The 14,043-nt window shown below is 47.9% G+C and overlaps 1 protein-coding gene across 1 annotated transcript; it reads right to left on the reverse strand.

Annotated features, from left to right (window-relative positions):
* Nucleotides 1–336: 336 nt before the first annotated feature.
* Nucleotides 337–13,710, reverse strand: LOC149333078 (uncharacterized). The gene is made up of 4 exons (XM_089555979.1): nt 13,599–13,710; nt 7,824–7,933; nt 5,266–5,486; nt 337–466 (listed from the first exon to the last, which is right to left on the reverse strand). The coding sequence occupies exons 1-4, from the start codon at nt 13,708–13,710 to the stop codon at nt 337–339; spliced, it is 573 nt and encodes a 190-aa protein (XP_089412105.1).
* Between the last annotated feature and the right edge of the window lie 333 nt (nt 13,711–14,043).

The raw sequence follows: 14,043 nt of genomic DNA on the forward strand, positions 1-14,043 counted from the left end.
ATCTAGTGAACTCTCTTCACTTTTTCTTCGAGCCTCGCACGTTACTTTATGCAATATGAATAGATTTTGAATTTATTTCTGTGTAGACTAAAAAACTCCTTGAAACGCTGCCGCTTCTTGACGTGCACCAAGAGGTGATTGCTGTTTTTGTTTGTCTATAAATGCTGCCAGAATAGCGGGCGAAAATAATGACGAACATCAGTGGCGTCGTGCATGGGGCCAGTAAATGCGCGGCCCACATGATCGCCGGCGCGTGTGGACAGATCGTAATAGAACGGAAGACGTAAGCGCAGTGCCAGGTTGCAGAGACGTCTCGCGTGCTCTCGGCACGCGACGTCATTCTCCGCGCAGTTCGTCCGTCGAATGGCAGCTCTCGGGGGCGCCGCTGTCCGTCGACCTCGTTGGCACGCTGAGCTCCACCGCAGTGTTGTCGCGCAGCCAGCGGCGGAGCGGAACGTAAAATGTCCTGCGCAGACACGAACGAAAGATGAAAACGGGCTGAGTCCAATCCGGGGGTGACGTTAGCTTAGGAAATTCATTAATCAGGGCTGCAAACGGCTCCATGGCAACTGTAGCGCATGAGGGTGCTACACCGGTAGTCGCTCGCGCTGCAATTGCATGAATAAAGAGTTTCGTTGCTGTGTCCACGAGATGTACTTGGCGGAGGTGTGACCCCGCATTTCTCCATTGCTTGTAGACATGTGCAACATTCATGGAGAAAAATAGTGAATGTTTGAAAACTCTAAAGTACTGGTTTAGATGCATAGAATGTAATGGTCCATTCTTCCGATATGCAGCAAAATAATTCTTTTGTAGTGTTTCCATCGCTCGCATCGAGCAGGTAAGTAAGCCGTAGAAAACCAATCGGGAACGCTTTTGACGATAGCAGAAATGTCAATAGCAAAAAAAAATCAAGTCTGCCAAAGGAAGATCTGCGGGCATATTGATTGTCGTAGTCAAGTCTTATAATATGAGAAATTGCGCTCATAACCTCTTTCCCTACAAAAATGGTTTGTCCGGAAATGTTGTGGATGGCTTGCGTGTGTATCCGGGTGTCTCCTTTTGTACTGTTCCTCGAGCTGGTTTCGTGACGGTAAGGGGGCGTAGCATACAGATAGCGTAAGTTTGTGCGGAGGAGACCAACAGTCGGTCACCCGTTCATAAAAACGAAAGTTGTGTGGTATCATTCAGGCGTTTTTTGCCTGGCGAGATAGGCAGTCCTCGGCTTTGCGTTAATTCGTAACGAGCGAGCCGAGGGATCAGCCACGTATGGTAGCTGTGCGTTGAGTGTGTGTTTCCTTTGTACCCACATATTGTGCTACCCACATATTTACGCGTATTGTTGAGTTCTGTGTTAAAAAAAAAAAACACTTGATGTCGTCCATTGCATGGCGTCTAGAAGCTGCCTGCTACGTCGTTCACTAGAGTATCACGTTAGCATTGCAGAATCAGAACAGAAGGAAAAGTCCCTGCTTATTTTACTGCGTTTTACAGGTTTCCTTCTCTTCTTTTCTCATTATCATATTTCATGTGGAGCTTTAGATTGAGTGGAAAAAACATTTTCGTGCATCGCTAGCAACACGTTATGATAACACTAATTCTTTCTTACTCTTTTGTTTTTTAAAACCGCCGGTGCTCGGCTGCTGACCCTAAAGACTCGGGTTCTCCCAACCACGGCGGTCGAATTTCGGTCCAGGCGAAATGCTATAGGCCCTGTACAGCGTAAGTTAGTTCATGTGAATGAACTCCAGATGGCAGAAATTGTCCGGAGCCCTCCACTACGGCGTCCGCCATAGCGCGTGTCACTTTGGGACGTTAAGCCCCATAAAAATAAAACATAAAACTAATCTTTGTTTTTCGTTTTTAAAAAACAGCAAACTACCAATAAACCTGAAAAAAAACAATTTGCAGGTTATTTCTCCATCCTCTGGCTACAATTTAGATTCTTCTATCATTAAGGCTCGATAATAATGTCCTCCAAATCTTTAAGACTTGTATGCTTCTAGACATCACTCTAAGTGAGCCATGCTCAATCATGCATAATATTTCGTTCGGCATTTGTAACCTAATGAAAACACGGTAATATTTTCAACAAAGCATTATATCACCGTGATATAATGTATATTATGCTTATACCCATAGTTACTTCACACTTCGTCTGGCTGGGCTAATACATATTTGACACAAATTGAAACATTTGGGCATCATCAGAATCAAGCCATAAGAAACATCTCGTTAAGTTTATTGCGATCTCGCATTTTACTCTGTCTAGCAGCTTAGACACGCTTCCATTCCAACAATTTTTCACTGTCAATTGGTCCGTCATTGCGTAAAAACTAATAATCCTGAGGCTTATATTGATGACATTGGTGGTCAGCTTATGAATGAAGGTCCCAATAGATTCAAGAGCGTAACTAAGGACTAATTACCGTAAGCTTGTAACTACGTATGTTTTGTGGACATATCTTCGTTGATTTCTTTACCTTGCGAAGCTAACGCATCGTTCACGGTTCACTCAGCTTTCCGGGGCGCTGAAATGTATTCAATCGGCTTGCTCGGTCGTTAAAATACTGAAACCCTCATAATTCATTTTTGTTGTTTTATTTTTCCGGTAATATGTACCTAACTTGAAGGTATGAATCATTTTTCTATTTTTTATCGTTATGATTCTTTATTGCAGTTTTCGTTTCCGCACTGAATACTTCATACATTGCATCCCATTCGCAGTTTTCCACCACCAATTTTGTCCAGGAGGATGCACCGAAAGTCGTGTGCTTTGAGACCACCTGTAGTATTTTTTCTCAACACGTTAACTTTAAAGGCCCCACAGTCCAGAAAATCCCGTGTCGGCGTTGTCGGTGTCGACGTCGGCGTTCTGTGCGAAAAATCATGAGCATGACTTTGGCAGGTGGTGCCCAGAGAGCAACCTAGGAGGCAGGTGGGCCACCTAGGTCGCGTGACGTCATCACAATTTCCACACCGGATAGTGAGAAAACTGCCCACTGTGGAAGGTGGCACTTAAATTTATGAATGATCACTCTGGAAGAGCATCCTGTACAACAGAAGGCCCCCAGCTGGGAGCACCTGACATCGCACGGCAGTGGCGCATCGCTTATCCGCTTCACCACTGCGCCAGAGGCGTATGAGGACTCTCAGGAAGCTCTAAATGCAAAGTAAAGGATGACCTTCAGCATATCTGGGAACTAACCCATTACGCTTTCGCGTCATAACCTTAAGGCGCAGCTTCAGTGTCCCGTCCAATTTTTTCAAATACTGAATGCACGCATTAATAAATAAAGAACTTTAATGCCAAAAAGTGGGCTCAAACAGATCACAGCCACTTTAGTTTTGTAGCCCCTCGTTGTCAGCGAAGTAAACCTCGTCGGTCATTATCGACGCTCTCAACTCTCAGAAACATACTTTTGTTGTCGGCCACAGTTCGAATAGAAAATTTCTTGTTTCCTAGTTTCCAAGCTGCTACAATACCTCCCTTATCCCCAGCACGCCGCAAAGAGCCTAGACAGGTATGTAGATTTTCCTGAAATGGTACAGGCGACAGAAGGACCCAACAAGACAACCAGTCTCAAAAAATAAGCGCCAGATATGTTAGCACAGCATATCGGACGAATTGGTAGTGCTGTTATTGTTGTGTCCCAAACTATTTCAATTAATGCACGACACTTATTACGTTAAAATGCGCATATACATTCATTTTGATACGTTAGGATGTGACGCGATTCATCAGCGCCTGTCATTGGTGCGCGCCCATGTTCTACTTCGCAAGTATTCGGTAAATTTCAGACAGGTATTCATCGTTTCTTTGATCGGTTCCACTATTTCTCATTTCGCATTGATTGCTTGCTTTACAGTGAGAGATTCTTTGGGAGCCTCCTCGGGTGGGCGCGGAGTTGCCGACGCCGCACTATTTGGTAACCGTGAAGTACGCCGTGTGCCCTCCTGGGCAAAATGAGTGTTGCTAAAGAGCACCGGAGGCTGAACGGTGTCAAGGATATTCTTTGCGCTCTCCTTTAGTAATTCTGGGTGTGACCCAAGCGATGTCAGCACTATACGCTTGCAGGGTTCCGGGGCTCAAGAAAAGGGGATCGAGGCACGCTGTTCCGTCACTACCTGGCCCTAGAATAGGAGGCAGGCAAGAGCGTGACTAATGAAGTCAAAGCTTCACTACGGGACCTCGAGCTTCAATCGCAGTCCGTGTAAATTTGACCTTGAGCTGAGTTAGAGGTCAAACCATGAAAAGGTCCATGACTGGGAGTCGATCCCGTGACTGGCAAAGAGATCTCCCGCCACTAATTTCAAAACGGTGATCATGATGATCCTAGGTACACGGCATCGCTATCGTCGTCACCGACAACTTGCGCGTTCTGCATAAAGAGGATAATTTTTCTGGCTAGTATGAACCATTAAGAACGTGGGTGAAGGATAAAGTGCGTCATGGAACACCTGGCAAGTTTAGCCTTCAAGTGCATGTTATTGAGGGAGAAGGAACATTCATGGAGGCTTGGACTTCTGTGCCATATGGAGACGGACCCTTCCCGAAACTCTAGAAATTAGTTTCTATGCGCAAGCAAAACTCCTTCACCATGACGGCCCGAGGGGTTCTGGGACAGGATGGGTGCGTCGCTGGAGAAAGCAAATGCTGCGCGCCTTTTCCGCTCTCTTGTGACGTGCGTTGCATTTGGGATGAAGGGATTTAGCGCATCTCTGGAAACCCACTGTTTAGCAGGAATCTCGAAGGAAGGGTGAAATGCAGCTGTACGAAGTTGCTGCGTCTGAGGTGCGCGCACGTCATGATGCTTAGAATAGATGTCTTAAACGCTGTTCTCCTTTAGACGAGCCGCGCCGCCATTATAAAGGGTTTTTCGCTATGCAGGAGCTGACTTTCAGAGTTTTAAAAGGGTCTGAGATGCTCGAAAAGCCTGGCAGTCATTACACTGGCATTTATTTCACTCTGCAATAGACATTAAAGAGGTATTAAACTCAGCAGTCCAGAAGCAATGAAATTTAATTTGGCTGAAACAGCCACTGAAGAAGCCAAAAATAGGCGTCATCCACATTATCCAACCTTAGCATTAATTATGCAGTCCATGTTTAGGCGGAGCTTGGAGTATTCGACTCCGGGTTCATTCCGGTTATGACACGCTCTGTTAAATACATCATGTCAGGCTAGAAATCCACGCGCTTTCGCCGCACAGGGAAAGGTGTAATTACTGACGACCACCTGTGCGCACCTCGACTGACGCTTACCAGAGGTCGATGAAGAGCAGAGATACCCAGAATATCGCGCAGGTTCCGCAGCACAGTGCGGTGACCATGCCGAGGATGAGGGGGGCCCGAGCCACCATCTCGACGGCCTTGACGACAGCAATGACAATGACGATGGTGTCACACAGGTACTGGGTCAGCATGGACAGCAGTTGGAAGACGTCCCGCCGGTTGTCCTCCGACATCAACCACTGCGTAACGGGCTGAGCCGCAAAGAGCAGACCATGTGGTCATTGGATGGTCTACTTCTGATGAGAGCCATGGGTACGTGTAGACGGCAAGTAGGTGCAGTGCCCTCTTACGTATATAGCTGAGGGCGGCAGTGTATTGCGATGAGCGTTCCACTCTCTGAACACGAATATGCCTATATGGAAGTGAAAAGGAAATAAGCTACCCTCTAAAGTACTCCTTAGGGGCACGATGTGCTGCCAAAGTTTCGGAGTACATTTTGACCACTACATATAAGGAATGCGTACTTCTGGCAGCGGAGCTATTTTTCCAGCTCCAAAGCGTAATAAATTGATGCAGATGGCAATGGGATGAGGCTTATAAAAGCGGCACCGGAGGTTTTGAAGTTAGATAATAGAGGAGGTGTAAACATCAGAATCTTCGTAGCTGCTGAAACTGCGCCTGTTTTCAAAAGGATATTTTTTTCCGTTGAGAAACTTTAAGTTGCGCACTTTAAGTGATTGAAACCTACCCCAGGGCTTGGGCAGCATACCCCTCCACGTATAAAGAGTGCGCTAGAGGACACGTTACTCCCTGTTTACATCCTTCGTGTTCAGTTTGTATAGCAGCAATGTAGTAATAAACAGGCGGATAGCACCGTATAATCACAAATCAGCTGCGGGACACTCTTACAGTGAGGTGCAAGGGTCCAAATATCGTAGGCAAACAATGAAGATCTTTTGATCTTTTTGTTGAATTCGGAAGTGGCCCTAAGATGTCCTGTGTGCACTAATGTTGCTTATTTTTCCCCTGCACCCGTATTAACCTATGCTTGTAAAGACGCTGTAAGTATGGATGGATAAATGAAGCGAAATCCAACTTGTGGTGCTTCTAAAGCTTTGCTTCTCATAATGACCGATTGGCCATTTTGTTTCACTAAATGAGTTTAGCTATGCCGCAAAATTATTTTGAAAAGCCGCTTCTGCACCTCTTTGGGCCAGGGAATCATCTAATAGAGGTGCGAAGCATAAAACTGTTGCGCCAAGTAGAAAATTAAAAAGTTCATGCCCATATGCAGGAACCTTACCCAAACCAACTGAAAAATATGATGCCTCTCGGGCAGTAGATGTCACCACTTAAACGGAATCGCTTATCCCCTATTGACTATTGACACTTTTGAAAGTAGTGAAGAGACACCCGTCGACTGTCATAGAAGAGTGGCTACAGGATGCTTCTCTAGACAAAGCGCACGAGGTGCTGGCATCAGATTCTCTACTTCCCAGGGGTGGCACAGAAGACGCCTCCAGTCTTAATTCAGGCAGCTGTAAAAGCGGCTTCAGTTCATATTTAGCAGCCCCTTGCCCTCCCCCCCCCCCCTCCAGCCCAGCGCTTATTCCAGAACCTGCATGGATCATATGACTTCGAGAGGACACGTTCTCGTTTTCTCCTCTCCGCGTCCCACCACACTAAAGTTTTCATTAACAGAACAGCACTACAGTTTTCAGTAATCACCACTGTTGTTAAAACACAGACAAAAGGAAGAACGGAAAGCATAATTCTCACCTGCTCTCTGCGATTATAGCATAGGTACATCTGGTACTTAACTATTCGCTCGGAATAAACACGCACTGCTTGCACAAACTCGGTGGAGTCTGCGAAATTAAAATACCCTCCAGTACCTGCCGCTGCCAGTGTGAAGCTTGCAGGCACTGCTGGAACCATGGAGGAAGGCAAGAATTTAGGAGAGCCCGTTACAGCTTATTTTTTGAAGCCGGATATGACGACTCCCCCTCGCAAGTTGGCCGCTATCACAGCGCTCTTGCGTATGTGCGGCAGACAGTGAAGCAGAGACGCCACTGTGACGAACGTTAATATTGGCTGCGCCATCGTCCAAAGACTCCCGAGTAGTTTTTGTTAAGACACGTCACTTCCGACGCAATTTTATCATGCAGCTAGGATAGCGAGGATATCTCCTCAGCTTTCATACCTCCATGGCCACAGTTCTACTCTACTCTTGAACCACTTTTATGAGAGTAGAGCGCAGCGGATGGCTGGATTTTAAACAACCACCTGTCGATGCAATGCCGCATGTCTTAACCACAAGGCCGCACCTCGCGTGTGATGCTAGAAGGATCTATAGGATACCATGAACATGAAATTACAATCGAAGTTAGAATTGCCGCAGCAAGAAAACAACCAGGTGGCTCAATATCTTCAGCGTGCATGGATAAATTAAATTTTTTTGTGAAAGCGGACATTGGAAACTGAGGTGTAAAAGCCCAGAAACATTACGAGATAATCTTAGGGACTCTATTATGTTCCTTCACAGTCTACATTCAGAGAGAAGCGGGATGTTTGTGCCGCTGTGATACCTTTGTCTTGACTTTGTACTCGTACTTGTAGTTGCAGAGGAGGCAACGAGTCAGGCCATTTTGGAGAATCCGCTTCTCGAGGCATGACTTGTGCGATGTAGACCTGGTGCCTGCAGAAATAAACTCTTCGCCTAAACCAAGTCTACAACATTCTGGCTTCTTTTTTTTTCCACCAGCACAAATAAAACAGGAGGACCTTGGAAGCTAGTGAAACTGCGACAAATAGATCCTGTACAGAACAGCAGGCGTATCCAGCGACATTTCACCAGGCTTGAACGCATGGTGGCGGGTACGAGGCGCGGTGGTCGGCAGTTACAAAAAAAAAAAAACGTCGCAAAGCACCCTCTACAGTCCCGACTCCTTAAGGAAAGATGTGTGACGATCACGTCGTAAGGCATGCACAAAGATGACGTCATACTTTGGATACTCGAAGCGAAGTTCTTTTTCTCAAGATTAGTTCCTGAGGAATCCCTTTTGCTATGCGCTTCACTGCTCTTCTATTATACAATATAAGCGGTCACGGGAAGTTACGTGGACATCGCGTCGTCTTCGACCTTGACATGCGAGGTAACGCGACAAACGCCGGCCGCATAATCTAATGCAACGACATCTTCCTCAGTCCCTTAGGCTGTGCTCCCAAATCTATTCGCGCCGGAAGCTCTAAATCTGACGTGAACTTCCAGAGAGATGGTTTCACCAAAGGCAGTAGATGTTTAAGGAACATTGCTGTAAACATGATACCGAACGCGTCAAGGTCCGAAAATGCGCGGTAACAAAGCCGGTTCAGCGTAATGGAGACGATTCGCAGTGTGCGGTGGTGAACATAATCGGGTTTGTGATCGTGAGCGTGTGAGACAACAACGTCCAGATAATCAGGCATGAGCTCACCCTCCACGGTGAAGCTGATGGTGCAAATTAAATCAACGTAACAGTGAGCTCTTGTTAATTATTAATAAATTCCAATTGTAAACAACCCTCCCGTGGTGAGTCCGAAAAATCACTTCTTTGCTTCTTTATTGGCTGGCGTATCTGTCACTTTCACGATGGTAAGTTAACTTTCTGTCGCAGCCCACACACGAAACGCCATGCGAGAGAGGGAGAAGTACACGCAGGCTTAAAGCTCTCTTCTCTACTGCAAGCCATCCATCTAAAATGATGACTATGATGAAGAGTTTTATGGCTCAGGGGCACCTGTGGCCAAAGAGTGCCATGGAGCAAGGTTGTTGTCGTCAACTCAAGGTGTGGTCAAGGACCCATTTCCCAAGCATTTCATTCTGATTAAGCCAAGCACCAGGCCAGGGCAAGCTTGTACCCATTGTATCACAAGTCGGCAGGCGGTGGCACTGTTGGTCGAGACCCGCCCCTAATGCATGCGAAGGGGATGTTCAAATCACTAGGCCACCGAGCAGTCGCAATCTAAAAATACGTGTTCTCTTTTCGATAGCGCAAGTGATGTAACGCTTCCACAGCGGCACCGTGCACATGCTATCCTCGCCGCCTGCATTATATTGCCGGCCCGCTGATATGTACGGCGAGCGATAACTCCGCTTCACTCAAAGATAGGCACGCCTCGCCTGGGCAGAGTCCGTCCCCTAGAATGAATTGCGCACGGACGGCAATGCGAGCTTGGATGACTCTGATATTCCTCATTGTCATCACGTTCCTTTAAACTGCTGCTGTTACGTCTGATTATGTGTCCAATACGTTTGTTTTCACAAGGGAACGGTACGCGATAGACAACAAAATCGTCACAAGGGACAAACTGATTCGCACCTTATTTCGTTTAGCCGTTAATTATCCGAAGTCACGGGCTCAGTCGATGCCACGGAGGCGGCATTTTGATGAAGTGCAAATGCCGAAATAGAAAAAAAAACTTTGCGATGACACATGTAAGCGGTAGTTAGTGAACTCCTAGTGGTCTAAATGAAACCGCGGCCCTACACTGCGGCGTCCCTCGAAGCCCATGTGTCGCTTAGGGGCGTTATACCAAATTCACAATTCATGCACAAGCATATTGTCCTTTGAGGCTAGTTTCGCATGGTTTTTCGGCTTCGTTTGAGCGCGGCTTTGTCTTCCAGCAAAGGACTGACAATTTCAGCGGTGCCTAAAACATAACTTACAAGAGTTGAGGGGCGGGCTAGTTGGTTTATCATGTTGGTTGTTCGGGCTAGTTAGTTGATCAAACAGCGCGAGGGCCGAATACCACTAGGGCCGTATGTCCTCGTCCCCGTCCCTTGCTCTGTTTACAAACTTTTACGCCTTCTTGTTTAATCTTTTAGATGTTTTGAGAGGTTTGGCGAATGTAAAAATTACAGCTATTATTCTGCACTCATGCTGTGCTCTTGTTTCTTCTTTCTTTCCAGATTTCTCAATGTTTCTTCATTTCATTAAAGCATACTTTAAACTGCACAAATCACCCGCGGCTCTAGATACCTGCAGACCAATTCATGTTATCTGTAGTGATAGGCTTAGTGTAATTAGGTGCTTGCATGAATTTAATAACGCAAATGACAGACAGTGTGGCAAATAAACAGAGTGAAGTCATCGCTTGAGTTACGATGTGCTCTTTCATGATCTGCCTTCGTTTCGCGCTGTTAGCTGTCCTATTATCTGCTAAAGAAAGAATGACACAATTACTTTTGAAGCATCGCAAGTATGTGTTCTGTAGTGTACGGCGTCTAAATTCAGTGCAGCGTAGCCATTCGAAAGCATGAAACAGAAGTGGTGACGAATTCTTGTTTGGTTGTTGCCCTCTGAACAAGAGTACGCCTATATGGGAGTAAAAAAATTGCCGACGATTACGCTACTTCCTAATGCGAAATTTGACCGCAGCTCATCAGCTATTTCAGCTTTTCTACAGACTGAGGCAAAGAATTCGAGGAGGACATGCATGTACAATAACAGACAATTTGTTATTTTTCACACATTTTCCGCCTTTAAGAAACACTCCACTAACAGTTCTTGATTTTCATGGAGGCTTAGTGGTCGGAGAAATAGATGGATATATGTTCGACTTGCTGCAGCAATGCGTGGTTCTCAAAGACGAGGTCTGTGCAAGTACTTCACGAGGTTGTCACAGCCGTGGGAGGCGTTACGGGTGAGAGGAACTGGATGTTCTCCAGCATAAGTGGTAAGAAATTCCTGTTTGTCTTTATATGTACACTCAAGTCCATCTTGCACCCCGGCAGGCGGCAGTTAATGGTTGATCACGAGACTTCGCTCACCGTTGTCAGCGCTAACGCACTGCGTCCACGTCTCTCTCTCTCATCACCCCACGTACCTATAAGCGCGATGCAGGCGTCCACTGACCCAGGGAGCCAGTTATGCGCACTTCTTTTTCTTAAAATGATCGGAGCGTAAAACGTCCGCGCCAACGGCAATGAACACAACAAATGCCGACGGCCTATGGCTTCAGCGCCGGGTTTCTGGCGCAACGTTGTCAATGCCTGCAGCCCATTTCTCTCTCTCATCAACCCACGTACCTATAAGCGCGATTCAGGCGTCCACTGACCCAGGGAGCCAGTTATGCGCACTTCTTTTTCTTAAAATGATCGGAGCGTAAAACGTCCGCGCCAACGGCAATGAACACAACAAATGCCGACGGCCTATGGCTTCAGCGCCGGGTTTCTGGCGCAACGTTGTCAATGCCTGCAGCCCATTTCTCTCTCTCATCAACCCACGTACCTATAAGCGCGATTCAGGCGTCCACTGACCCAGGGAGCCAGTTATGCGCACTTCTTTTTCTTAAAATGATCGGAGCGTAAAACGTCCGCGCCAACGGCAATGAACACAACAAATGCCGACGGCCTATGGCTTCAGCGCCGGGTTTCTGGCGCAACGTTGTCAATGCCTGCAGCCCATTTCTCTCTCTCATCACCCCACGTACCTATAAGCGCGATTCAGGCGTCCACTGACCCAGGGAGCCAGTTATGCGCACTTCTTTTTCTTAAAATGATCGGAGCGTAAAACGTCCGCGCCAACGGCAATGAACACAACAAATGCCGACGGCCTATGGCTTCAGCGCCGGGTTTCTGGCGCAACGTTGTCAATGCCTGCAGCCCATTTCTCTCTCTCATCAACCCACGTACCTATAAGCGCGATTCAGGCGTCCACTGACCCAGGGAGCCAGTTATGCGCACTTCTTTTTCTTAAAATGATCGGAGTGTAAAACGTGGCCAACGCCAACGTCAATGAACACTTCCTGCGCACTCCCTTTCCTTAAAATAGCAAAACGTTCTCAATGGCAAAGCAGACAGCACACATCTATCACTACCGCCACGCAGATTAAAGCACGATTGAGGTGTCCACTGTACGAAGAGGGCAGTTATGCGCCTTTCCTTTGCTTTCCAAGCTCCCGCTCCATTGGCTTCGCAGCTTAAAGTGCGACTAAGGTGGGGTATTCAAGGTCATCTTCCCCTCAACACACCCACAGGCAGATTACTAGGCCTGGGCCTCCACAACACGATCGGGGAACTAGTGGAGGCCCACCGACAGATCCAATACATCAGGCTCACACGAACTTCCATAGGTCGGTATATCCTGGACTCCCTCGAAATCAGAATACAGGCCAACGACCCAACCCTCCTGGCCATCTCACGACCGTTTCACCGGGAGCTTCTCATCAGGCCGCTCCCGAGGAATATGCACCCGTCCCACCATGAGCAGCGCCGCAGAGCCCGTGCGAAGGCAGTCCATCGAGCGTACGGCTCCGAGCCGGACGCCGTATGGGTGGACGCTGCCTGCACGGGTGATGAAGCGACAGCAGCTGTGGTGGACTCCTCTTCATCCGCCCTCCTCACACTCTCTCTCCCTCCAGACACGTAGATGCTGCAGAGGAAGCCGCCATTGCACTTGCTATCACTCGCACGGAAGCCCGGTATATTTTAAGTGACTCTAAAACTGCAATTCTAAATTTTGCTCGAGGCCGAGTTCATGTCCCTGTTTTTGACATAGTGGACTCGCCCAATGCACCCCCGCCCCGCCAAGTGGAGCTGATATGGGTGCCTGAGCACTCCAGGAATCCTGGAAACGAGGCCGCCAACCTTTTAGCCCGAGGTTCTTTAAACCGGGCTCAGGTGGCCTCGGATCGGGGATTCACGAAGGAGCGCATGCACTCATTCAGTGAGCTGACCCAGGCATACAGAGCCTCACGCCAGCTCTATCCTCGCCACACCCCTCCCTAGATAACAAACACGCAACACTCTGGCGCAGACTACAGACACACACTCTCCCCTCACCCCTTAACCTAGCCCACTATCATCCATCCTTTCCCACTCCCGCATGTGCCCTATGCCCAGAACCCTTCGCTTCTTCCCTCCACACCCTTTCCCTCTGCCCGGCGGACCCTCCCCCGCGGGACCTAGAGAACCTCAAGACCTGGGAGGACTGGGAGACCCTGCTGCGCTCGGAGGACCCGGCCGTGCAGACCATCGCCACCGGCCGGGCTGCCAGTGTTATGGGCCTTAGGAACATAAAAACTTGAGTGCAGTGGGGTCGTGCGGGGACCCTGGGCCATGCCCCGAATTCCTGTGTAAATAAAGTTCTTTTTTTTCTCTCTCTCTCTCTGTACACTGCTGGTTACAACGGACAGCGCCGACTACGACGCCGCGAAACGCAGAAACTGGCGCGAAACATATGCGCTCTAAAAGGGAGTAAACTGTCCTCTCTAGCGCACTTCCTTCTGTAAGGTAGTGCACTAGTGAGGGCAGCTTACTCTGTTTTTACTCCTTCCTGTTTAGAGTGCACACTCGGGACTCTTAACGGTACCTGGCTTACCTTCGCAAGTACAGGGTGTCACCAGTGGCTCATTCCGGCCGTCCCCCGCGCAGAACCGGCACAGTGCGTCACTTTGGTCTTCTAGAGGGGCGGGAACAATAGCGGCCGCCATCTTCTTCTTTGCTCTCAAGCCGCCCCCGACTATCATCGCCTTCTTCCTTTTCGGTCCCTTGTCGAGAACGGGCGAAAGGTCTTACATTCTGGACGATGGAGTTGTGATAGCAGTAAATGGACTGTAAGGCGTGGTGGCGTGTCAACAGCAGCCATTGTGGCCGTGAGCATGATTTTGTTTAACTTTAAATTCGGTCGACAAGGAAAGGGGAATGAGGGGCTCGTTAAAAAACAACCAACTTTTTTTTTTCTTCTGCTTTCTAATTGTCGTGTCCGGTCGCTGTGTTCAATGCAGCGAAAGACGCACACGGTACTTTTAAGACTTTGTTTATTT

This window comes from Amblyomma mixtum, chromosome 8 (assembly GCF_055824585.1).
Source record: "Amblyomma mixtum isolate Tamu chromosome 8, ASM5582458v1, whole genome shotgun sequence".
Lineage (NCBI taxonomy): Eukaryota > Metazoa > Arthropoda > Arachnida > Ixodida > Ixodidae > Amblyomma > Amblyomma mixtum.

Coding starts and splice junctions, on each gene's coding strand:
- LOC149333078 (XM_089555979.1), bottom strand. CDS start 13,710: ATGGCGGCCGCTATTGTTCCCGCCCCTCTAGAAGACCAAAGTGACGCA. Junction 7,934..13,598: donor GACACCCTGTACTTGCGAAG/GTAAGCCAGGTA, acceptor TTATTTCTGCAG/GCACCAGGTCTACATCGCAC. Junction 467..5,265: donor CTGCTCTTCATCGACCTCTG/GTAAGCGTCAGT, acceptor GTGTCTGCGCAG/GACATTTTACGTTCCGCTCC.